The sequence below is a fragment of the Bubalus kerabau genome, chromosome 2, assembly GCF_029407905.1.
Source record: "Bubalus kerabau isolate K-KA32 ecotype Philippines breed swamp buffalo chromosome 2, PCC_UOA_SB_1v2, whole genome shotgun sequence".
Taxonomy (NCBI): Eukaryota; Metazoa; Chordata; class Mammalia; order Artiodactyla; family Bovidae; genus Bubalus; species Bubalus kerabau.
Window position 1 is genome coordinate 48,171,943 of NC_073625.1, and position 26,657 is coordinate 48,198,599.

The 26,657-nt window shown below is 41.5% G+C and overlaps 1 protein-coding gene across 11 annotated transcripts in view; it reads right to left on the reverse strand.

Annotated features, from left to right (window-relative positions):
* Window positions 1-26,657, reverse strand: part of ITSN1 (intersectin 1) — a 244,199-nt gene that overhangs the window by 141,862 nt on the left and 75,680 nt on the right. For 10 of the 11 annotated variants that reach the window (XM_055567645.1, XM_055567641.1, XM_055567642.1 and 7 more), the window contains 4 exons: window positions 15,659-15,819; window positions 5,305-5,484; window positions 3,484-3,580; window positions 65-165 (listed from right to left, as the gene is read on the reverse strand). In XM_055567645.1, the coding sequence (XP_055423620.1) occupies window positions 65-165; window positions 3,484-3,580; window positions 5,305-5,484; window positions 15,659-15,819 (539 nt within the window). Of the gene's footprint in view, window positions 1-64; window positions 166-3,483; window positions 3,581-3,810; window positions 4,509-5,304; window positions 5,485-15,658; window positions 15,820-26,657 lie in introns of those variants that run through there. The other variant, XM_055567643.1, reaches the window with a different exon arrangement.

Below are 26,657 nucleotides of genomic sequence, written 5' to 3' on the forward strand. Positions count from 1 at the left end.
TAGAAACAATTTACATTTAGAACGAAGACCATATTTCACTAAATTAATTCTTATGTGTAAATACCTGTTAGGTGTCCACTCATGGTTTTGTCATGACTATTGAAGAGCTGTCTGTATTTCAGCCTGGATGACTGAGGAACAGCCCACTCAGCTGTAGGAGGGACGCTGTGGGAGGAAAGACAGGAAAAGAGGGTGAACAGCAAGGACCTGCACATTCCAGTTCTTTAAAAAGTAAGAACTTTCTAGAAAACTAGCTTTAACATTTATTCCCTTTCTAATCACTATTTCAGAATTTTCCATCATGATTTTTTTTCATTTCTTAAGGTTACAACCCTTTCTCTGCATACAGATAAGCTCATTATTTTCAGCTTCCTATTACTTTGAGTAAACAGGACAGACCAAGTGGCTGATTCAAGTTATACATACAATTAAACTAATTTAAAGGTTCTACAAAAGGATGGAAAATCTCCTAGGAACTGAGGTGATCACAGTAACATCCAGTCTTCTTTTGGTTTTAAAAGCCATGTGGACAGCACACAAAAGCAACTGCCTTTAAAGGTATTAATTTTTTAAAAATGTTTAACAGTCTTACACCAAAATACATGATGGATTTCCTAATGAAGGGAAGTTATTTCATTCTGAGAATTTACATGCCAACATGTGGAGTTTCCGAGAGAGGAGAGAACACTTCTCGGCAGCGTAGAAAGGAAGGGAAGGAGTTCTGCTTCTGACTGCGACCCAGGGCTAGTCTTTCCTGCCAATGTGTAGCGCCCCTGACCTCAGGAAACCCCTTACCAGCAGCCAGCTCGGGTGTAGATCTCCCTGGTGATCAGTTCCTTAGATCAGATCCCACACAGTATCACACTGGTTGTACCCACGGTTTGTTAAGAGCCCGCTGTTTATATAGGGCAATTTAAACATGACGATTGAGCTGACAGTAAAAAAAAAAATGGCATTCCATTTCCAGGACAGATTACAACTAACGCCCCGTGTGCAATGTCCTTTCATTTCAACAAAAATATCTATTTATCACTTGTTAAAGTGAATTTTTAATCCTCATTTATGTACTTTATCTGTGTCCATATTCTTACTATGTACACTGCTTAAAGCACAGAAACTGCTCCCAAACACTTGAAAAGTACTTATAAAAATTTACTGTTTCAAGTTTTATGTATTTCTCCGTAAAATCATTTACTGAGGTCTATTCTGCTGTGCCTATTTCTGCAACAAATCTCTCATTTTAAACTAATATTTTGCAGATTCCAACTCTTCCCAATTTGTCAAGAAGCCAATTATCTCTCCCCTCCACCCCAGGAATGTAGGATATAAAACGCAAAGTGCCTAAGACTACACATATCAAATCATAGTTTTCTGCCAAATTCCTGAGAACGTAAACAGGCCTAAAAAGGCATGATCCAAAAAGTTAGATGCCACATCACACAAATTTTCTAGAAACTTAAGATACTGAAGGAAACTATTAAAAAAAACAACAACAACAGTGTTTTTATAACCAAGCAGGACGCTGTAGGGTCTTCCTCGGACAGACCTCTCCCCTCATGTTCTCTGCCTCTCTCTTTTTTCCCTCTGCCTGCCTCTTGTTTGTAGAAAAGCTGTGGTCTCCCAGGCCTCACTTGAGTCACAGAAATCTGGCTCAAGAATTAATGATTGAAAGGATGTGAACATGTAGTGACAAAAGTCACAGTTGGGCCAGGAGAACTGGTAACAATTTAAACAGCAGATGTGCCATATGGCAGTCATAGAATCCTTAGTTCCTCCCTGAAGTACCTAGATAACAGGGTCTGAGGCACATTCCTGACTTGTTTTACAGATGATAAAACTCCACCAAAGGGAAGCTGGAAGCTAAGGATGATAACATCAACCCTTGTTGCTGTTGCTGCTGTTCAGTCACTAAGTGGTGTCTGACTCTGCGGCCCCATGGCCTGCAGCACGTCAAGCTCCCCTGTCCTTCACTAGCTCCCCGAGTTTGCTCAGATTCATGTCTGTTGAGTCAGTGATGCTATCCAGCAACCTCATCCTCTGCCACTCCCTTCTCCTTTTGCCCTCAATCTTTCCCAGCATCAGGGTCTTTTCCAATGTGTGGCTCTTCACATCAGGTGGCCAAAATATCTGAGCTTCAGCTTCAGCATCAACACCTGTGGCATTGCCCTGGTACCTCACCATCAATTAGAGAGGAGTGCAGAAGCTGATCAAACACTCTGTGACTCCCTTCCTTCACCTGGCCTTTAAAAATGCTTCCTTGTTGGGAGTTGGGGGTTTCTGAGCGTTAGCTTCCCCAGACTCCTTACCTGACACCTTACAACCTATACTCGACAATTAACCAAAGTTACTAGGGCAAATTTTAAGAACATTTGCCTTAAAATCAGAAAGACCTCAGTTCAGCTGTTGGCCCTATCACTTATGAGTTACCTTGAGCAAGTCACTTACTCTCTGAGCCTCCTGATTCATAACACAGAGAAAATCATAGTCATCTTCTGGAGAAGACGGTGAACATTAAAAGGGTTACTGTGCATAAAGCATTTGACACAGTGCTTTGCAGCTTATGGATTTTCTTTATATTAATTTTTTAAAGGTAATGAATTTTTGAGTTATATTCAACATGTTCTTCTCTTTAAAGAGAAAACATGATTCACTTAGGAAAGATTCGTAAAGAGGACTGAAACAAGAAAAGATGCAATCATGTTCATCTACATCTTCTCATTTGAAAAGTTTTGAGACAGCTTATCAAGAGACTTAATTTTTCATTTTAGAGCAGCATTATGCAAGGGGAAAATATGGGTAAAATAAAAACATAAAAGATAATGGGAACCAAGACTGGCCAAAATACAAGGCAGCAGGTCACATAAGCTTTACCAAAATCAAGCCACATGTCCAATTAATAAGAGCTCTTCACTAACTTGAATAACTCATTTCATAAAAACTGATCTGAAGTTTTACTAACAATCCACACAGGCTTCATAAGATTATCTGAGATAAAACTAGAGCCAGTTTCGACTCTAAGTTTCATATACAATATTTTATACATAAACTTTTTTCTTTTACAGCGTGAGGCGCTTCAGGGCTGTGGCACGCGGGCTCCGCTGACCCGGGGCCCGTGGGGCTGAACCGCCGTCCCTTTCACTAGCAGGGGGTTCTGAACCACTGGACCACCAAGGGAGCCCTGGCACAGAAACCTTCAAATGACCGACACAAGATAGCTAACCATGGACTACTACATATTTATCATCCTCATGGAAAAAAAAAAACACTAAATTTTTTAAGGAAAAGTAGTGTTTCTGATTCTGTCATTGCTACAACAAACAAATAATAAAATCTAGAACATTATCCAGAACTAAGACAAATATTAGCATGCTACAAAAGAAAAGAAGATAAGTAAAGAACACGTAGCTAATTCATTTTCAAATTTACGAGTCAATCAGACAACAGTTTCAACCAAACCACTCATTTGCAAACAAGCAAACTTACCTGGCCACATCAAATGATTGTGCCTTCTGTAATTTTGTGTTTAACTGCGACCCTGGGCCAGATCTACTAAAGGAAGAACTCTTTGGCAATGTGGCAGCTGTAAAAATAAATAAATGTTGAATAATTTTAATTCTACAAAAATAAGAAGTTTCCCTTTTAAAAATTAAAATGCATTGTCATCAAAACTTTTTGAGTCATCAAATAATTTCTAAGGCAGAAATTATTTCTCCCTTCTGACCATTCTAGACTCAAAAACAGTCATTCCCTCCTTGCTTCCTGCCCTCTAGCCAAAAATGTTTTTCTTGTTCCTTCGTAAAACCACCTTACCAGGTAGTAATGTTTACATCCACAAAGTTGGGCTCTTCATTAAACATTTAGTATCACATTTTATAGTATCTGTTCCTACAGCTGAAGAAGCAATAGCTTAAATAGATAGCTGGCATATTCGTAACTGCACTGAAGCAGCTGAAGCATCAGTTCCAGAGTCAGAGCCCAGAAGTCACAGACCTGTCTCAGCCAGAGGAAACGTGATGCCAGGGAAGGCCAGCTTCTGCGTCAGAGTCTCATTCAGGCTATGTGTCAGGAGAAAAACTCTGAGCCTTAATCAGCATTTCTCCCAACCTGGCCTACAGCCTTGCAACAATCACCATTTGACACAAAAGAAAACAAGACACAGGGCGTGGATTCACCGCTACCACGGGAAAAATAATCGCAAGCACTTTTTCAGCTGCCATCTCACCTACAGTCATGGTCACCTATGAGAGACAAGCTACCTGTGACAAGAACATCTTAAAAACAAAAGGTCACAGAGACACATCCTGACAGATATAATAAATCCAGGGGCATAGGCAGACTCACATATTAGGCTCAAACCCACACTGTCCATCATGACTGAATGTACTCAGACTTATCTAAGTACTTAAAAGATAAAACAAGAAAAAAATTTCCATATTGATATGAACCCACTCACATTTGTTAGACTAAGACTATCTACATCTACACTTTATGCTTTTCTCTGTTGTCACTGTTAAGTTGCTAAGTCATGTCCAACTCTTTTGCAAGTCCATGACGTGTAGACCACCAGGCTCCTCTGTCTGTGGGATTTTGCAGGCAAGAACACTGGAGTGGGTTGCCATTTCCTCCTCTAGGGAATCTTCCTGACTCAGGGATCACACTTGAGTCTCCTTTAGGCAGGTGGACTCTTTACCACTAAGCCACCTTTTCTTTAAAGGGAAGAAAGACTTTGAATAAAGTCTCAAAATGAAATTAGCTAAGCCAGACACTTTGTAATCCTTTGTTCAGTTAAGCAAGCATGGAATACTATAACCTTAATATAGTCATTCATTAGATTTCCTTCCCCTCTATGCCTGATTCATTATACCTCTTCAAAAAAAAAAAAAGCCAATGTTCTTTTTTTATCTCCCACATAATTCTACTCCTAAGGGATTGGCTTCTTTATTAGCAGTTCACGGCAGCTGAAGAAAGGTAGTAAGTGATACATGGAACTAAAAAGTGTTCAAATGCTGTTCAAACTTGAGCTGCTCTCATCAAGCCCTTGAAAGGGAATTATGCTCTTGGTTTTAGCTGTTGACTTCACCTTTGTGCACAATGGCAGCCAAGGGTACGTAATTTCATGCCCTCTCTCTAGACTAGCTCTTCCCCAAAATGAGACATTAAATGAAAAAACAAAAAAAAAAGATGATTTCTTCTGGAATAAAATACTATGTAAATACAACCCAAGTGTGAAAACAGAAGACTTAATAAGAATGACGAGTAAAATACATATAGAACTTCAGCCTGTGGCTTTAGCAGGTCACATACCAGGATGAGCAAATGCCGGCAGAGGCTGTATGACCGGGGGCGCCCCGTTGGCCAGGGGGGGCACCCCTGCTGCAGGAACAGATGATACTAGGGGGGGAGACATGCCAACAACGGGAATGGAGCCCATTGGCACAGGAGCAACAGCGGTCAGCGGCGGCATGCTGGCAATACCTCCCATACCTATGAAGGGAAAATCCCAACAAAATTCACATGGAACCACATTTCAGCATTCAACAATAATTAACCCAGGAATGCATGGAGAGGAAAACCCTCTTCCAGTCGTAATATACTCCCATTTAAAATCTGAATTCAGATTAATCCTTTTGAAAAGTATTAAACATTGTCAATGATCAGATGGAAAGGGCTCAAGATCCCGGCTTAAAGAGAGATCTACTGGCCAATGTTCACCAATAATAACCACAGTGGACTGAAAGCCAGCAAAGGGAAATCAATTCATAAATTCACAATGAGGTACTTTTTGTAAAAAATCCTAATTGGTCACCACAGGAATCAATTTATTTTGAAAACTAGTAAATAAAGGCAGAAAATAAACCATTAACTCACTTTCCCTTTACACACTGAACCTCAGAGGAATCAAACATTTGATGAGAAAGTTTCTTTTATAAAAGTATTCTAACAACAACAAAAAAAGATAGAACTAAACTAAATGTTTATATTATTTTTCCTTTTTCTATCCTAACTTGTGATATTGTGACATTATAGGAAATGTAGATCTGATCTTTGGCCCCAGGTCCTTATTTTTGACAGAGCTCTGGCATGCATGTGTAGTTGCTCAGTCATGTTCGACTCTTTGCGACCCTATGGACTACAGCCCACCAGGCTCCTCAGTCCATGGGATTCTCCAGGAAAGAAGACTGGAGTGGGTTGCCATTTCCTTCTCCAGGGGATCTTCCCAACCCAGGAGTCGAACTGGCATCTCCTACATTGCAGGCGAATTCTTTACCACTAAGCCATCGGGGAGGCCAGAAGAACTCCTAAAACCCTTTTCATTTCCTCACTGATAGGAACATCTTCTGCCAAAATATTTGGTCTTAGTCCCTGGTTCATGACACAAGAGCTTTTAAGATCCTTGGAATCTCTGGAGTGGGAAGACTGTCATCTTGTGTTTGATGAGACATCAGGGGAGAATAGACGGGGGAAAGTGAGCTAATCAAAGGCTGATGATTTCATCAATGAAGCCTCTGTTATGAAATTCCCATAACAACTCCTACACGATGGACCTCATTTCTGTACTGTAGTGGTTATCACATTTGCCTCACAACTCCTACACAACAAGGTCTGGAGAACTTCCAGGCTGGTGGACACATCCAGGTCCTGGACGACAGAAGCTCCTGCACTCAGCACCCTTTAGGACCTCACCCTACACACCTCTCCATCTTCCTGTTCATCTGTACCCCTTACAATATCCTTTATAGAAAACCAGCAAATGTAAATACAAGTTTCCCAAAGTTTTGGGAGCTATTCTAGCAAATTGAAAAAGCAAAAAGCGGGAGAAGGGTTTGCAGGAGCCTCTGACTCGAGTCAATCTTAAAGGAAATCAGTCCTGAATATTCATTGGAAGGACTGATGCTGACGCTGGAGTTCCAATACTTTGGCCACCTGATGTGAAGAGCTGACTCATTGGAAAAGACCCTGATGCTGGGAAAGATTGAGGGCAAGAGGAGAAGGGGGTGACAGAGGACGAGACTGTTGGATGGCATCATCGACTCAATGGACATGAGTTTGAGCAAACTCTGGGAGATGGTGAAGGACAAGGAAGCCTGGAGTGCCGCTATCCAAGGGGTCACAAAGAGTTGGACATGAGTTAGCGACCAAACAACAACTCTGTAGTCTTGACTCTGGAGCCAAGTCAGACAGTACTGGGGCCCAGCACTTGTGACTCAGATCTAAAGTGAGGTCAGTCTTGTGGGACTGAAGCCTGTGGAATCTGACACTAACGACCAGAGTGAGTGTCAGAATTGAATTTAATTATAAGATATAAAGTCAGTGTCCGCAGAGTTAGAAAGTTGGTTGGTGTGTTTTTTCTGGATACAAAATTCTTGGCCGATTCTTTCCTTGAGAATCTTAAATATGTCACTTCATTTCTTTCTGGCAGGAAGAAGTCGGAAGATGCTCTAATTCTCTTTCTTGTTAGCCACGTGCTTTCTTTTTGCTTGTGCCCAAGTGACTTTTTGTTTTACTAGAATGGATCTTAGTCTTGATCCTCTTAAGGACAATATTCCTAGGCACATGCTTTATTTGTTCAAATTTAGTTTCAAACTTGCTGTGTCAGGAAAGCTGTCTTGAACTAGCTTTTCTCATTTCCCTTCCCTTGCTCTGGTTTTCTTCTTCAGAGGCCCCACCTAACCAGCTAGTCAGTTCTCTTCACCTTCATCATTTGGCACTTGTTATCAAATTCTTTTTGTCTCTTTTGTTGTTTCCTTTTAATGCTCGAAACTGTCCTCTTTTTTTTTTGCTTTCTGTTTCTCTTCAGTCTCTCTCGTGCTGCCTCTGGTTCACTCTTCATTTCTGAAACAACTTTTTCTTTTATGTCTCATTCTTTCTGGAGCGGTCACCTGATTTCTGGAGTTTTAAAAAATTCAGATCGATGCCAGTCGTTCATGACTTGCACCATTTTCTTAGTGCCTCTCAGCTTGTTTTGAAATAGTCGGTCACTGGTGTGCGGCCACTGTCCATGAGGGTGCTGCTGGTCTCTCCATCGTCTCCTCTCTAATAATAACTGTGTGTGGGATTTGACCCTGCCTGATGCTGCCTGTTGCTCCTTTTGAAGTGTGAGCCTGGCTTCCTGGGCGGGTTCAGTCTCCTCCCCCACGTAGTCTGGACCTTCTCATCCTCCTGTCTCTGCGTCCCTGCCCTGTTTAATCTTTACTCACTCCCAGTCATTCCTCCTTGGTGTGGGATCCGATCATCAAAGGCAGCCTTGTTGGTCAGTTTGAAGAGTCCATAGGGACCAGATCTTGCAAGTTTTCTAATCCAGGGACAACCCCCATCATTATTGTCTTAACACCATGATTTGTCCATTTCAGTTACCTACTCAGCTTTTAAATTGCCCCTCTTACCAAGTGACGGCCTCTTCTGAATGAATGGCATTTTCTGGATACCTCTAAACAAACACATCCCCCAGGCAAGGTTTTAGATGCCATCTCTCTTGATGGTGCTAAGTCTCAATTCATGAAATTTTCCACGCTCTCCTCAACCACTGAATTTTCCCCTAGACTCTAAAACACGGGAGCCTTTCCAACCATCAACATGCTATCCTTTAGCTGACAGGCTCCACCTCACGGTTAAACTTTCTGCCCTCCCAGGCCTCCAGCAGGCTTCTGTCCCTCCCACTCCAAGGAAACTGCTCATCAAAGTGAAAGTGAAAGCGTAAGTTGTTCAGTAGTGCCCGATTCTTTGCAACCCCATGGACTATAGCCGGTCAGTCTCCTCTGTCCATGGGATTCTCCAGGCAAGAATACCAGAGTGGGTTACCATTCCTTTCTCCAGGGGATCTTCCTGACCCAGGGGTTGAACCCAGGCAGATTCTTTACTGTGAGCCACTAGGGATGCCCAAGATCAGGCCCAAACCCATCTTATCAAATGTCAAATCCAATCACTCTCGCGTCCTATTCTTACTCAGTCCCTCAGAAGCAACTCTTCCCTGGTGGATCAGCTGGTAAAGAATCCACTTGCAATACAGGGGACCCCGGTTAGATTACTGGGTTAGGAAGATTCCCTGGAGAAGGGATAGGCTACCCAATCCAGTATTCTTGGGCTTCCCTGGTGTTTCAGATGGTAAAGAATCTGCCTGCAATGTGAAAGAGTTGGGTTCAATTCCTGGGTTGGGAAGATACCCTGGAGGAGGGCATGGCAACCCACTCCAGTATTCTTGCCTGGAGAATCCCCATGGACAGAGGAGCCTGGCAGGCTACAGTCCATGAGGTCACAAAGAGTCAGACATGACTGAGTGACTAAGCACAGCACAGAAGCAACTCAAACATGGAGCTCCACCCTTGAAACAAGGTGTGACCTTAAGTGTTCTGCCTACTCTAGCTACACTCTGTCCACCTAAATGAAGAGGGACACTGAATCACCGGAAGTTGAGCTTATGCAGGAATAGCAGACGAACTACAATTCTGATGTCTTTCTTTTTTCTCTCTCTCTTGGTTGGGAGGCATGTGGGATCTTAGTTCCCCAACCACGGATCGAACCCGTGCCCCCTGCATTGGAAGTGATGAGTCTTAACCACTGGACCATGAGGGAAGCCCCAAGAATTGCAATTCTAGACATACCAACTGTAGTAAGCTACAAGTGAGTCCTTTGAGGGTTTGGGGTGGGCTGGATTTATGGATAAGGATCATAAAGAGGAGGGAATTCAGTTAGAATCCAAGCTAAGTTCATTGGCTTGAGGAAGAGGAGAAACTCTTGGTGGAGGTTCATCAGTCAACAGATCAGTTTCCATTTTCTGTAAATCCCTGACAGTAGTACCTCTGTTCTTAAGTTTCATTTTCCTGAGGATTCATGCATGAGATTCTCCACTGTATATATCCTCTGGTTCCATTTAAGATTGAAATCCTCTCCCAGCTTTCTCTCTAAGATCCTGTATCCAGTCCCAGGGCTTTCATTGCCATCCATACTCAAACTCACCAGAGCTGAGAATCCCTCCTGCGTTGCAGACATTACAGATTTATCTGCCTCCCTAATATCTCGACTTTGAAATCAGCAAGGCCCTTCAAGCCTAATATGGTCAAAATCTGATTTACTTTTCCTCCACAATACAGGATACGATGAAACTAATTCTAAGCTATTTTCCACATTGATTATCACTGGCCAGATCTAAATTACCATAATCTCTTGCCTATGGAAAAAGCCTCTTTATCGATGTCCCTGATTTTAGGCTTGTCCCCTGTAATCTAGTCTTCAGATAACACAAATGACAAAACAACAACAACGACAAAAAAAAACCCACACAAAAAAACCAAAACCATCTTCAGATAACATAGATTTTATTTTTTTAAAAGTCTATCAGCCATTTATATCCTGTTCAAAAGTTTTCAACTGAACTTACTTAGAAAAAAATGCTAGCTCTTTAGTGGTTTCAGTGGTAAAGAATCGGCCTGCAATGTGGGAGCCCTGGGTTTGATCCCTGTGTCAGGAAAATTCCCTGGAGGAGGAAATGGCAACTGACTCCAGTATTCTTGCCTGGAGAACCCCATGGACAGAGAAGCCTGGCAGGCTGCAGTCCATGGGTCTGCAAAGAACTGGACATGACTAAGTGACTTTCAGTTCACTTAGTGGTTTTATTAGGTCCCAAACCACCTGGCTCCTACTTTACCTCCCCGACCTGAAGCCCTAAGGACATCAGGTGCAAGCCTCTCATTATCGTTCCTCTGACACATGAAGCTTTGCCTTAGGACCCGTTATTTTTGCCAGGAGGGTTCTCTCCCCCCATACCTAAGCCAGCTCAAAAGTTATTGCCTGGGTAAATTCTCCCTAACCACCTGGTCTCAGGAGAAATAACAATAACCTCAGATACGCAGATGCAGATCTGTCATAGGCACCCTTATGGCAGAAAACGAAGCGGAATTAAAGAGCCTTTTGATGAAGGTAAAAGAGGAGAGAGAAAGAGCAGGCTTAAAACAACATTCAGAAAACAAAGATCATGGCATTTGGTCCCATCACTTCATGGCAAATAGATGGGGAAATAATGGAAACAATGACAGACTTTATATTCTTGGGCTCCAAAATCACTGTAGATTTCAGCCATGAAATTAAAAGACACTTGTTCCTTGGAAGTAAAGCTATGACTAACCTAGAGAACATATTAAAAACCAGAGATATTACTATGCCTACAAAGGTCCATCTAGTCAAAGCTATGGTTTTTCCAGCAGTCATGTATGGATGTGAGAGCTGGACTATAAAGAAGGCTGAGTGCCAAAGAATTGATGCCTTCGAACTGTGGTGCTGGAGAAGACTCTCGAGAATCCCTTGGACTGCAAGGAGATCAAACCAGTCAATCGTAAAGGAAATCAACCCTGAGTATTCACTGGAAGGACTGATGCTGAAGCTGAAGCTCTAATACTTTGGCCACCTGATGCAAAGAGCCAACTCACTGGAAAAGACTGATGTTGGAAAAGATTGAAGGCAGGAGGAGAAAGAGATGACAGAGGATGAGATGTTTGGAGGGCACCACCGACTCCATGGACACAGGTTTGCGCGAGCTCTGGGAGGTGCTGCAGCAGTCCATGGAGTTGCAAAGAGTCAGATACAACTCAGTGCCTGAGCCACAGCCACCTGGTCCTCTCTGCGCCTCTCATGAGTGCATGGGAGCTGAGTTGCTTTAGTCTCCACTCTTTTCAACCCTATGGACTGTAGCCTGCTAGGCTCCCTTGTTCATGGGATGCTCCAGGCAAGAATACTGAAATGGGTTGCCATGCCCTCCTCCAGGGGATCCTGCCCCAGGGATGGAACGCAGGTGAGTTCTTTACCACTACTGCCACCTGGGAAGCCCTGGGTCTCTGTCATATCACCCTGTTTCACAGAACTATTTGTCTATTTGTTTCTTCCCCTAACTTGCCAACAAGTTCCATAATTACTGGAGTCACGACGTTTTACTCACCACCCCCTTCCCAGCAACTAGGACACACAGTCGGGACTTAAAGATACTGATTGGTTTGACCCAGTAAAACTGTGGACTCTGGCAAAAAAAACAGAAACAATTACAACAACCTCTCCCTGAAATATCTGAGTCCAGAGTCAAAGAAGAATGATGGTGTGTGCAAATACACTGAAGGGAGAAGGTATGAGGCATACTCATCACAGAATGTCCTGGAATACGGCCGGGCACCCTTAAGCAAATCACAGTATCACTGCACCCCATTTTCCTCTTCTTAACAAAATGACTATTCAACCTCTGCTGCTGCTGCTGCTGCTGGTAAGTCGCTTCAGTCGTGTCTGACTCTGTGCGACCCCATAGACAGCAGCCCACCACGTTCTGCCGTCCCTGGGACTCTCCAGGCAAGAACACTGGAGTGGGTTGCCATTTCCTTCTCCAATGCATGAAAGTGAAAAGTGAAAGTGAAGTCGCTCTAGCCAGCCTAAATTCCACGGTGCGTTAACATTTGCATTAACCTTGGGAGAGTGATGAAGCCCTGTGTCACTCTGATGATCTGGTGATAATGAAGGTGGGAAGAGAGAAGGAAAAGAGGAAACCAAACGCCTTGAGGACAACTGAGTTTAAAGAGGCTCTGCCTCCCTTTCAGAAACATGAAAGGAAGTGTTACTCCTGAGTCATGTGTGACTCTCTGCAACCCCATGGGCTGTAACCCTCCAGGCTCCATGGGATTCTCCAAGCAAGAATACTGGAGTGGGTAGCCATTCCCTTCTCCAGAGAATCTTCCCAACCCAGGGACTGAACCTGGGTCTCCCACCCTGCAGGCAGACTCTTTATTCTCTGAGTCACCAGGGGAGCCCCTTGGAATATGCGTAGGTGTTCAACTTCTTGGCATCTCAGTTCTCTCCTTTGTGTAAGAGGGTCAACAATCCGTTGCACACTTTCAGGGTTACTGTTGTGACCAAAAAACACACTACATGTGAAGACAGACCACAGGGATAGAAAACCCATGGTCAGACAAAGTCTCATACTAATTAGAAAATACCGATAATAGTAATAAGTTATGTTTTCAATTAGCCAGAAGAATCATAAGAAAAAAATTACTTTGGCAAAGGCCAGATTTTTGAGTAAACTTGGGCAAAAGTGGGGATTGGGACCATGTACTTTTAACTTCTCTTTATCGTCTGTTATTCCCTCACGATTAATCCTCTGGAAAAGAGTTTACTGAGAAGGTCGATGTGACGAGAATGATGGGAGGAAAGGCAGTGGAGAAGCCAAGGGGAAGAGCTAAGGTCTGAATGGCAGGAGGGCAGTTAAGAAATCCCAGCTTCCCAGGGACCTCCCTTGGGGTTCAGTGGTTAAGATTCCAGCGCTTTCACGGCAAGGGGCATGGGTCTGATCCCTGGTCGGGGAACTAGATTCTATATACTGCGAGGCATGGCCAAAAACATTTTAAAAATATTTTTAAGTTAAAAAAAAAAATCCTGCATATGTATACCTGTGGCTGATTCATGTTGATGTTTGGCAGAAATCAACAATATTCTGTAAAGCACTTATCCTTCAATTAAAAAAAAAAAATCCTGGCTTCCTTTAGAGGCTGGGCAGGTTACTTAAGTGACTGTAAAACCCTCTGTACAATGATGCCACTGCTCCTGAAAATAAGTCAGCAATGTCCCTAGAGCTGAAATCCCTACAGCAGAGCGGAATCAGAGAAGGCATATTACATGTCAGAGGAAGAATTACTGACACCTGGGTTTGAGGGGAAAAGAGGAAATGGGATGCCTGTGGTTATCTGACCCTTTCTCCACACCAAGGTTTCTTCTTGCAGCCTCAGAAGGGAGGCCAAAAGCAACCAAACACCCTGTAGTTGTTTTAGCTACAAGCACCGTCAGGCATTCGGAGCAACCACCCCTTTGAAATAAGCTGGTTAACGGAGGGCTCAGAACTGGGAATACATGGTGGAAGATGGCCAGGGAGGGCGCTGGTCCCTCGGAGCAGCCCACAGCACTGTTCACCTCTGCCCGTCCACCTCTAGCTCTCGTGTGACTTTGCATTGTTCCTCCTTCTCTTGGATCACTGTCTTATTTGCCTAACCCAAAACCTGGACCTTTTCCCTAATATACCCAGACTTGTGGCACAAACTCACCGAAAGAAAGGCAATGCACAGTGTGCTTTTAATAGTGAACCTCTTAAGTACGCCATTTATTTATCTCAGCTGATCATTAATTGTGGGCTTCCCAGGTGGCTCAGTGGTGAAGAACCCGCCTGCGGATACAGGAGACGTAGGAGATGCGTGTTTGATCCTTGGGTTGGGAAAATCTCTAGGAAGAGGAAATGGCAAACCACTCCAGTATTCTTGTCTGTAAAATCCCATGGACAGAGGAGCCTGGCGGATTACAGTCCATGGGGTTGCAAAGAGTCAGACACGACTGAGGACACACGCATCATTAACTGTATCAGAGACAACCTGAATGACTATGATTGCCCCCTCCCAAACCTCCTTCACTTTATCACCTGTCATCAGATATATGAGGATGAAGGGAGGGAGGGAAACTCTATCCACCATTTTTCTGTTTTGTTTATAAACTGTCTAAGAACTTTCCCAAGAATCACATGTTGGATCTTATTACTGTAATCTTTAAATCAAGCTAAATAATTAAAGCCTAGGGTGAGAACAGAGAAGAAATCAGAATTGTTGGGGACTTCCTTCATGATCTAGCAGTTAAGACTCTGCTAGCTTCCACTTCCCTGGTGGCTCGATTGGTAAAGAATCCGCCTACAATGCAGGAGATCTGGGTTTGATCCCTGGGTTGGGAAGATTCCCTGGAGCAGGGCATAGCAACCCAGGCCAGAATTCTTGCTTAGAGAATCCCCATGGACAGAGGAGCCTGGAAGGCTGCAGTCCATGGGGTCATAAGGACTAAGTGACTAAGCACAGCACAGCACAGCTTCCACTTCAGGGGGCACAGGTTTGATCCCTGGTCAGGGAATTCAGATCCAACATGCCACACAATAAAGTTCAAAAAAAGAAAAGAAAAAGAAAGCAGAATCGACTGTGATCTTAGTCAACTAATTATCATTTAATTTTCTTTTTTTCTGGCTATATCATAAGGCATGTGGTATCTAGTTCCGTGACCAAGAATCGAACCCATGCTTTATGCATTGGAAGCTTGAAGTCTTAACCACTGGACCGCCAGGAACATGCCTACCAATTAATGTTTAAGAAAAAATATCTGACTAAAAGATGGCATTTTATGGAATTATGTTTTAAATTGGGATAATAACTTTCATTCCCCCCTCCCCGTGGCATTTTGTGTGAAGAAGTAACATAATGTAACCAAGTGCCTCAACTATTATTAAAAAAATACATTTCTCTTGATACTATAAACAAAAGGAGCACAAGGAAACAAAATGATGCTCTAGAAAACACAAAACCAAAGGGAAGTATGTGAAGATGTGAAGAAGGGTCAAGAATCCAATAGGGGCAAGAAAGAGAGAGAAGATGCAACAGACACTGCAAGTTTATTCCTTTTCCCCTGACAATCTGCACCTTTGCTTTCATTTCTTTCTTTTTTCGCTTTCTCCCCTTCCAGCATTATCTTTGTGCACAGGGATATCATTTTTCAGACTGAATGTCTCCTAGAATTTCAGTACTACAAACTGAGATGGCAGGGAGAAGGAAATATTTATTTTAAAAACAGACAATGAAATATACGAACCGATTCCTTTTAGACTCACCAAACGCTGGTGCACTAGAAATAGCAACTGGTTGCTGTTTCATGACAGGGGGAAGTGCAGAGGGGAGCTGATATCCTTGGAGCTTCAGCTTGATGAGTTTCATAGCAATGGAAAACTCCACTTGATCCATCCTTCCATCATTATTCATATCAGCGAGCGCCCTGCAGAACAACAGCATGGGCTCAGAATGACTGTGACCTTAAAAGAACCTTTCCCAAACCACCAGTCCCACCCACACAAAAACTAAAGAGTCAGCTCCCTTAGTCCCAGGGAAAACAAAACAAAACTTGTTTACCAAGCTGTAGGGAAAAACTGAATAGGTTTTACATAACTACGAATTATGTTTTACTGTGTTAGTCTTCACTTATATGCATGCATTATTTATATGATACACAAGGTAATTTTCAGTCTGAATGTCAGGACATATACTATGGACACCAAATGGAGCTTGTTTTTGGAGCAATGAAAATGTTCTCAAATGGATAGTGGTGATGGTTACAAAACTCTGAATAGACTAAAAAACACTCAACTGTACATTTTAAAACTGAATTTTGTTAAGCTATTATGGGGGAAACAAAGGTATTTGGAAACAAGAGTTTATTTCTAGATTCTTGATTAGATTGCATCAACTCATCTGTGGGGCTCTACAAACCTCACCACGGGGATGTGACATGCTATGCTCTACTATAATGTAATACTGGCAATACTTTTAAAGCTGTGAAAATTAATTAAATGAGCTTACAAACACACTATCTGAAAGTGGTGTTCAAACATAAATGGTCAAGCACAACTTTCAATAAGCTGTTTATAAAGTATTTTTCTCAACGAAGAGTAACCAAACAGAAGAACAGAGTCTGGACTTGCAACAGGAAACTACATTTTGGCAAACTGAAACTGCATGTGACTTAACCTCTTCTGCACAAAAAACGGTCCTTCGGATTTCATTTGTTGAAGTCTAGATATCAAAGGCCTAAAGATTTATTTTTTAAAACCTGTCTTAACAAAATTTTTATTTGAAACTTCAAATGTTAAGACCAGTTACTCCAATTAAAATACTTAATCCTTAGCCATCTTTTAAATGAGCCACAGACTGTGTCCACAAAAGAAAATAACGTTACGTAGAAAATAACCCTACATGGCTGGAGTTAATGCAAAGTAGTAAAACATGAGGCACAGAGAAAAGTCTCATAAAAAGATTACAAACCTTTAAAAATGTTAAAAATTCTAAAAGTCAACACTATCTCTCGGGAAAATTTGTAAAGCTCATAAAATCATAAAGGAAACACTACAGCCACACGAACCATCCTCCTGCCTCAGATAGGAGCTCCCCTGCCAGCAATACACCATGGAACCCGAATTTCTCTCACTGCTAGCTTCAGCATCGCTTGCCATGTTTCTTGAGCATTTGGACTCATGCGTCTATGAATTGCTCATTCACACCCTTTGCCAAGTTTTCTGATGGACTGCACGTCTTTTCCTTGTCAGTTTAAAAGAGCTCATTGTATGTTACATATCAACTGTTTATCTGTCAGTTGCTGAAAGAATTTTTTAAACTTGATCCATTTTGTGTAATTCTTCAGCATACAGAAATTCTACATTTTTATACATGTAAAATATTTCTTTGATCACATAGCTTTCTTTTCTGAGACTGCACTACTTTATTACATTTCAACCTTTAAACTGACTGTAATTGCATATATGTGTGGTATGTTACCCCAGGGTTCAATCAGACTTCCATCAGATAGATGGATACTTAACTTTCCCAGCAATGTTTAGGAACCAATCCATTCTTTTCTTGCTGAAGCAGAAAAATATTTTTGTGGTTTATTAAATGTTTATATGAAATGAGATCTGTTTCTGGATTACCTACTCTGAATAATTTCCAGGTCAACGTGACAATAATCTGATTGCACTGACTCCAGTATCTGGCAAGGCTTATTTAAAAAAAGCCTTGTTGTGTTGATGTTTGGCAGAAACCAACACAAACCTTTCAATTAAAAAAATAAATAAATAAAAAACTTGTTGGATGAACCTAGAGATTGTCATACTGAGTGAAGTCAGAGAAAGACAAATACCACATGACATTGTTTATATGTGGAATCTTAAAAAAAAAAAACCAACAACAAGAGTAAAATGAACTTATCTACAAACCAGAAACAGAGTTACAGATGTAGAAACAAACTTATGGTTACCAGGGGGTAAGGCAGGGAGATATAAATTGGAAGACTGGGGTTGACATATACACACTAATATATATAAAACAGATAACTAATAAGGACCTACAGTATAGCACAGGGAGTTCTACACAATACCTTGTAATGGCCTACATGGGAAAAGAATCTAGAACAGAGTAGATATATGTGTATGTATAACTGATTCACTTCACTATACAGCAGAAACTAACACAACATTGTAAATCCCAATAAAATGGCTATTCAGACATTTCTTTTTCCCTATGAACTTTATCTATTCTACAAACAACTTTCTTGAAATCCAAGATGAAATGCATTAGATATATTAATTTTTATAGAACTGACATATTTATGATAGTTTGTCCAAAGAAAACAGTACATTCAGTTCTCCTAATGTTAAAAAGATTACATCACTTTCTCCATATAAGTAATTACTATTCTCGTTAAATGGGGTCTTAGGAATTTTATCATTTCTGTCACTCAAACAGAACGGGTTCCTCATTTCCATATTTAGACGCTTATGTCAAGCACAGAGAACAATTTTGCTTTTAATAATCATTTCTGCTGGCTGATCAATCTTACCAAACTTCTGTGAAACTTACACAATCACCTAAACAGCAAAAGAGTTAGCTTTCGTTTCCTATAGCTATACCCTTCCTCTTTCACTGTTCTTACTATCTCCATCACATTACTGAGTGGGCATTCCAGGGTAGTTCTGAGTTTAAGTTAAATGGCTGTAGTGTTTCACTGTTTAGTGTAATATTTGGTACTGATTTTTAGAACGTAATCTGACATATTTAAGCAGTTCCCTTTTTCTACTAGAAATGCTTGCTATACATTTTATCAAATGTTTAATCAGCATCTGATGACCTGATCACACACATCTTCTTTTTCCTTTTATCTGCTGATATAATATGGATTTCCCTGGTGGTTCAGACAATAAAGAATCAGACTGCAATTCAGGAGACCTGGGTTCAATCCTTGGATCAGGAAGATCTCCTGGAGAAGGGAATGGCTACCCACTTCAGTATTCTTGCCTGGAGAATTCCATGGACAGAGGAACCTGGCAGGGTACAGTCCACGGAATCAAAAAGAGTTGGACGGACACAACTGAGCAAAATAATGTTGAGGGAATTCCTTGACCTTGAACTAATCCTGGCATAAACTCAAGTTGGTCATAGTTTTTGTACATTGTAGAATTCCATTTGCTAAGATTTTGTTTTCATTTTTCTGTGTCTATGATCATAACTGAGATTAGTTTCTGGTTGCTTTATTTTTAGTCTGTTTTTCAGGTTTCATAAAGTTGAATCAATAAAATGAAATGGTGAGCTTTCTTTTACCAATTTTTCCTTTTTGGGGGACACTGTGCAGCATGTGGGATCACAGTTCCCTGACCAGGGATCGAACCTGTTGCCCCACCCCACAGTACAAGCGTGGAGTCTTAACCCCTAGACGGCCACAGAAGTCCCTCAAATATTTTTTAAAAGACATTCAAGTATTTCAAATGGTTTTCAAGGATATAATAAAGGTTCCCAATGATCAATACTGACATGCATACTTTACAAAAAAAAAAAACCCGGCAGATAGATTCCTACTTTCTATTCCCCACACTACTGCTCCCAAAACACATTTTCTAGAGAGAAACAAAAATATCTAGTGTGGGATAATGAGTGGGTTAGGGGAAAAAGACTTTCTAGTAATGACATAATTAGCAAAAGCCTCAATGGGAGAGGAGAGGAAACACGTAATGCTCAGGTTCTAAACATTCACTAAAATCCTAAAACATTTCTAACAATTTTGTGTGAATTTTTTAAAAAACTTCTGCTCGACTAACATAACATAGCTGTTGGGATTCCTTGGTAGTAAACATTCAAAGGTCTTTTTAGAATTATAACAGTTACTCCTACAAAGCTCAACTCTCTCCAATCCCTCCTAAGACACTGGAAAAGAGTCAGAATTCTATTTCTCAAATTTTCTCTGCAAAAAATGATTTCAGCTCTGCTATCCACTTCATCTCCTGTGTGTATGTGTATGCGCAATCACTTAGTCTGACTCTTTGCGACCCCATGGACTGTAGCCCGCCAGACTCCTCTGTCCATGGAATTCTGCAGGCAAGTGCTGGAGTGGGTTGCCATGCCCTCCTCCAGGGGACCTTCCTGTACCAGGGACTGAACCCCTATCTCTTGCACTGGCAGGTGGATTCTTTCCCACTGAGCCACCTGGGAAGCCCGCTTTACATATGTATAGTTATTTCTCAGTTTACTCAGTTCTAATAATCACCCCAGAAAACTAACTAAAAGTCTGAGAATCCTGAAATTAAATTCACACAACTTCCAACGTTAAAAAAAGTCTGATAAAAATATTTTTAATAAAAAGTAAGTGAAACAATATTTATGACTCTTGAATACAAACTGATCTTAAACTCGATGTTTAGTCTGATATTAAAATCTATATATAACAACAGGCATGGTGGAGATGAGAAAAGGTCCACAAGTATACTGAATATTAAGGGTAAGTTTTTTGTTCGATTTGTACAAATAAACCACACATTCCTCTTATATCCTATGGGAAAAAGTGCTTCAACTCCAAGCATAGGAAAATCTGGCAACACCTGCAGAACTACATATAGATTTACTCTTTGATGCAGCAACTCAATCCTATGAATTTACCCTGAAGGTACACCTCCAACAATACAAAAACACATGCTTTAGCTCATTCTTTCTGCATTATTTGTAACTGTAAAATATTAGAAATAACCCAAATGCAGAAAACATAGGAAGCCGGTTGAATAAACTATGGTATACCATTCACAATAAGTATTACCTAACTGGAAAAAGAAAATAAAGATCTCTATGCAATGATATGAGTGATTCTAGGATATGCTGTTAAGTGAGAAAAGGAAAGAACAAAAGAACATTTATAGGAGGTTGCTTTCAAAGTAGAAGGAAGAGGAAATAATTTAAATTCACATACATATTAGAGACACGTTTTTTTCCCACAGAAATAAACAACAAAAGGATAATAAGCTTTTGGAACCTTGCTAAGAATTGATGCCTTTGAACTGTGGTGTTGGAGAAGACTCTTGAAAGTCCCTTGGACTGCAAGGAGATCCAACCAGTCCATTCTGAAGGAGATCAGCCCTGGGATTTCTTTGGAAGGAATGATGCTAAAGCTGAAACTCCAGTACTTTGGCCATCTCATGCGAAGAGTTGACTCATTGGAAAAGACTCTGATGGTGGGAGGGATTGGGGGCAGGAGGAGAAGGGGACGACAGAGGATGAGATGGCTGGATGGCATCACGGACTCGATGGACGTGAGTCTGGGTGAACTCCGGGAGTTGGTGATGGACAGGGAGGCCTGGTGTGCTGCGATTCATGGGGTCGCAAAGAGTCGGACACGACTGAGCAACTGAACTGAACTGAACTGAACTGAACTGAATGTGTTACATATTCAAAAAATAAAATTAAGTCCACAAAGATGAGAGCAGATCCCTGAACTGAATAAAAACTAAACCAAATAAAACTGGGGTAGGGGATGGGGGTGGATAAAGGAGATTGGGACTGACATATACATACTACCATATATAAAACAGATAACTAATAAGGACCTGCTGAATAGCACAGAGAACTCTACTCCATACTCTGTAATGACCTATATGGGAATTGAATCTTAAAAAAAGAGAGGATGTATGTTTATACATTAACTGATTCACTTTGCTGTATAGCAGAAACTAACACAACACTGTAAATCAACTATATTTCAATAAAAATTAATTAAAAACAAAACAACAACAATAACAAAGAAAAACACAAATAAACCTAGTAGTATTTTGAATGAGTACATGTCCACATAGGAAAAAAACATTCAAGTAACTTCTGAACACAGCACTTGGTACATCCTCAGTCTGTAAACCAAAGAACTATGAGGTAACCTTGAACGCCACTGAATGGGTTTGGGGTTTGCGGTGGACAGGCGTGTAGCCCTTCTGAAACTTACCTTGTCTGTATCACACGATTCAGGGGAAAGAAGGACCTGTCTCCACTCCATCTCATTCACTGCATCAGACAGTTCCTTTAGGAGGCCGAGGCCACCTCACCCACAAAGGCCCATCGCAGGCTGCTCACCTCCCCCGTCCAGATTAATCTGGTCCAGTCACTCACCATCTCTTTGTTTATTCACCCAACAACAAAAAAAATTTTTGGCTTTGCAGCACAGCTTGTGGGATCTTAGTTCCCCAACTAGGGACTGAACTCAGGTCACCTCAGTGAAAGTGCAGAGTCCTAACCACTAGACTGCCAGGGAATTTCCCAACAAATATTTTTTGAAAAGATCACTTACTAAGGTCTCCATTCAGGAAATGGGCTTAAAACTAAGGTAAAGACAGGCAAAGTTCCTGCCCTTGTTTCAGTGTAAGCAGACACTCCACAAGAAAACCAGTCAGATTACTCAACATATTGATAAGTGCTATTAAGAAATAAAGCAAGGGGACTTCGCTGGTGATCCGGTAGTTAGGACTTTGCCTTTCAAGATAGTGGGTGTGGATTCGATACCTGGTTGGGGACCTAAGATTCCACATACCTCGTGGCCAAAAAAAACCACCAAAACATAAAACTGAAGCAATATTGTAACAAATTCAATAAAGAGTGGTTCACATAAAAAAATCTTAAAAAAAAAAAAGAAAAGAAATAAAGCAAAGCAATGGGAAAGAGAAGATGTTGGCAGGAGCAGGTAGGGAGAGGGAAAAAATTTATTTTTTAGCCTTTAAAACTTTTTGTTTTGTATTGGAGTATAGCTGATTAAGAAACAATGCTGTGATAGTTTCAGGTAACCAGCAAAGGAACTCAGCCATGCATATACATGTATCCATTCTTCCCCAAACTCTCCTCCCATTCAGGCAGACACACCACATTGAGCAGGATTCTCTGTGCTATACAGTAGGTCCTTGCTGGTTACCCATTTTAAATGCAGCCCTGTGTACATGTCCATCCAAAACTGAGAGGAAAGTACTTTAGACAAGTGCTCAGGAAGCCCTTCTCAGGAAAGGTGACCCATGAATCGAAACCTGATGGATAATCAGCCAGATATGTAAGGATCTAGAAGAGCTGCAAGACAGGGAGAGGAAATGCCAAGTGCAATGACCCTGAGGCATTTAAAGAATATAAAGAAGGTCAGTGAAACCGGAGTGCAAAAAATTAAGAAGGAAATGGTACAAAATAAAAGAGGGAAACAGCCAAGAGCCCAGTTCACATGGGTTTTCTTGTTAATGAAGAGTTTTAAATGGATTTACCTTTTGGCGGGGGGCGGGATTTACTTTTTTGAAAGATTGTTGGGTTGCTGCTTGGAGAATGGAATCTAAAGGGACAAGTGTGAAAGAGAGACTCCAGTCAGGATGGTCAGATCGTGGGCACAGTTATTCGGCCCACTGTGACAAATCAGGATGGTAGCAAAGGAGACAGAAAGTCAGGGGCCAGATTGGGGATACAGTCTATAACGGAGTCAAAAGTATACGCTGATAGACTGGTTGTGCAGGGTAACGAAAGGAGAGCAATCAGGCATGGCTCCCACCAGCTGGAGAGATGCTCACGAACATGAACTGAGATGGTGAAGACTCAGGAATGTTCTGGATGACGTCTGGGGGGGCCAGGGACTTTAGCAAACTGATCTTGCTGGGGGCTGAAGGCCCTCCTGACGTATGTTCAGAGGTTCCTAAGATGGTATCCTAAGGGGTGACTGCCCTGATCCCTGCCCCTAATTTCTGCCTCTGGCTTCCTCCTCCTCTCTCGGGGCTGTTTCCAAGCAGTGCTCCCTCTCTTCCCCTCACTTCTCTCCTTAACAGCTTCTGTCCCCTCTTTCCATGGCCCCTACCGCCTCTGATTCCAAAGCCCTCATTCAACTTCTTTGTCTTCTCTCTACCTGTCTTCTATTCAAGGCTCTTGTCCATTGCCCTCTGCCTTGTTCCTTCCTGTCTCCACACCAGCCTAAGGTTGGAACGATGTTAAGCATTTAAGTTGCCAAAAGATAAGAGGATATTGGTGGCTTTCCTTTCAGCTCCTTAGTAGTAAGACAATTTCTAGGGAGAGGAATCATCTTTGGTTACTGTTATAATTTGGCTTTAAACACACTGACTTGACTCCATCCTCTGAGGGAGAATTTAGGATTTCCTGTATTCTTAATTAGAAACTGGACTGGACAGATACGTATCTCTAAAGTATTAGTTCCAAGCTCATAAATAAATTAACTGGAGTACAGTTTCTACATGAATTCTAAGAGATATTCCCCAGCAGTCCCCATCACTTCTACATTTCAACTGTGGTCTAGAGCAAAGAAAGAAAGGCACAAAGAGAAAGAGAAACTAGAAAAAGTTCCTAATTCTCAATACAAAAATGTTCTTCTTCCCCAGAGGAGTGGCACAGGGACCACCTAAAACTCTATAGACTCAAACCCACTCCTCTACCAAAAGGGGAAGGGGCTTCTTTTGAAGCCTTTGACCCCATCAGAAAAAACAAGTGAGAACACAAGATTAGTATCAAAGATAGGGAGGAAAACCTACTTCATCAGGTCAGCTGTTATTTATAAACTTAAAAACCAAAATATGAAGAGGTGAAGTACTCCTCAGGCTTACAAAGGGAATAAGCAACTGTACTGCATGTGCTCAGCCGCTCAGTCATGTCTGACTCTTGGCTACCCCAGGGACTGTAGCCCGCCAGGCTCCTCAGTCCATGGGATTCTCCAGGCAACAATACTGGAGTAGGTTGCCATTTCCTCCTCCAGGGTATCTTCACGACCCAGGGATCAAACCTGCATCTCCCGAGTCTCCTGTATTGGCGGGTGGATTCTTTACCCATTGAGCCATCTGGGAAGCCCTGAAGAAGCCAGTGCTAAAAGACAGATCTTCCTCACATTCTGCATCACACCATTCCAGCATCTTAGCAGGACATCTGTGCCTCATAAAATTTACAATGACCTTTCAAAGCTATTTCTTTTGGGAAGATACTTGGAGGTGTGTTTTTTTTGATTTGGGGGTTTTTGTTTGGCTAGGAGCGGGTCTCAGTTGTAGCATGTGGGCTCCAGTTCCCCAGCCAGGGATCAAACCCCAGCCCCCTGCATTGACAATGTGGAATCTTAGCCAGTGGACCACCAGGGAAGTCCCAATAGGTGTGTAAGTGTGTTTTGTTTTGTTTCTTCCCCCTAGTAGTAATTCTCGATGAAACTAAAATATGCCATCACAAATTTAACAAAATGTCAGAAAAGAAAGATAAAAAACATTCTGGATTTAACCTAAGTCTGCCAACTCATTATCTTCACTGTTAATACAATTTTTCACAATGAAAAGAAAAAGTTGGCAAAAATTACTTTAGTGTACTCTGGTAAACAAAACAGAAACAAACAAACAAAAAAGCAGTTTTGTTCTTTTTTTATTTTTGGCTTGTGACATCTTAGTTCCCTGACCAGGAATCAAACCCAGGCCCCCAGCAGTGGAAGTGCAGAGATGTAAGCTCTGGACTGCCAGGGAATTCCCCTGTGCCCCACCCCAGCTCCTCCACCAAAGAAAAAAAAGTTTGGAAAATTAACTGTCTTAATTGAAAGAAGTGAAATTTATTAAATAATACTTTGTTTTTCTCCATTACACTTATTAACATGTGACACTTTTTATGCTGTTATTGACCATCTCCTTCCACTGCATTACAATCTCTATGAAAGCACAAATTGTGTCAGTTTTGTTCACAGCTATGTTCCCAGCACCTACAACAGTCATTGGTCCACAGGAGACATCTGACAGATATTTTTCCACTGCTGAGTGAACAAATGTTAAGTGAGATCTCCTTGCAGTAATTCATCACAAGACTGCTTCTTGAATGAACCTTCACAGATTGTAAATACAGTATAGGAGCAGAATTCAGTGAAAGAAATTAATCTGGAAAAAGAAGAGTCTAGTGAGTGACCTTGGTTGATTGCATGAAACACAATCACCAGAACACAAAGCAGAAGTTTAACACAGACGTCACAAGTCTTTCCCATTTAGACTTAGGCACTTAACAGGGCTGCCAGTGCAGTCTCCTGCCTGCCAGTGCAGGAGATTTAAGAGATGCAGGTTCGATCCCTGGGTTGGGAAGCTCCCCTGGAGGGGGGCATGACAATCCACTCCAGTATTCTTACCTGGAGCATCCCATGGACAGAGGAGCCTGGTGGGCTACAGTTCACAGGGTCGCAAAGAGTCAGACACGACTGAAGTGACTGAGCACACTTAACCAACATGTCAGTGACACTGCTCAGAGATACATGAGTGTTCTGTCTACCTCTCTTTGTGTGTTTTTCTCTCTACTTGTTACTTGATTTCAAAAACCTTGTTTGATTTTTCTGCTTCAAATAGATCAGAACTTAGTACAAGAAGGGTATAATAGTTAAAAGGGACAGTCTGGCAGCCAATATGCTGAGAACCAGGAAAAAGAAAACAAAGCAGACACCAAAAAAAAGCACAGGAATCTGGGTATCATTTAATTTCAATTCAAATATATCCACTCACAAATAATACATAAATTCCCATCTAAGTTTTGTTATGTCAGAGCACAGTAAATCATTTTCATACTGATGACACTTATAATCGGGCCTATGTACTGTAGACTCCACTTAAAGGCCATAAGGAACTACGTCAACTTTATTAATTTCCATAAAATTAAAAATATTTTAAAGTTAATGAACTAAGGGGACAAGCAACTGGTTGGATAATTCAGTCAACGTGGACACCCAGTCCCTGATGATGACAGCAGGCACCTTCCTGAAGTTTTGTTTTGAGGCCCTGTAATGCG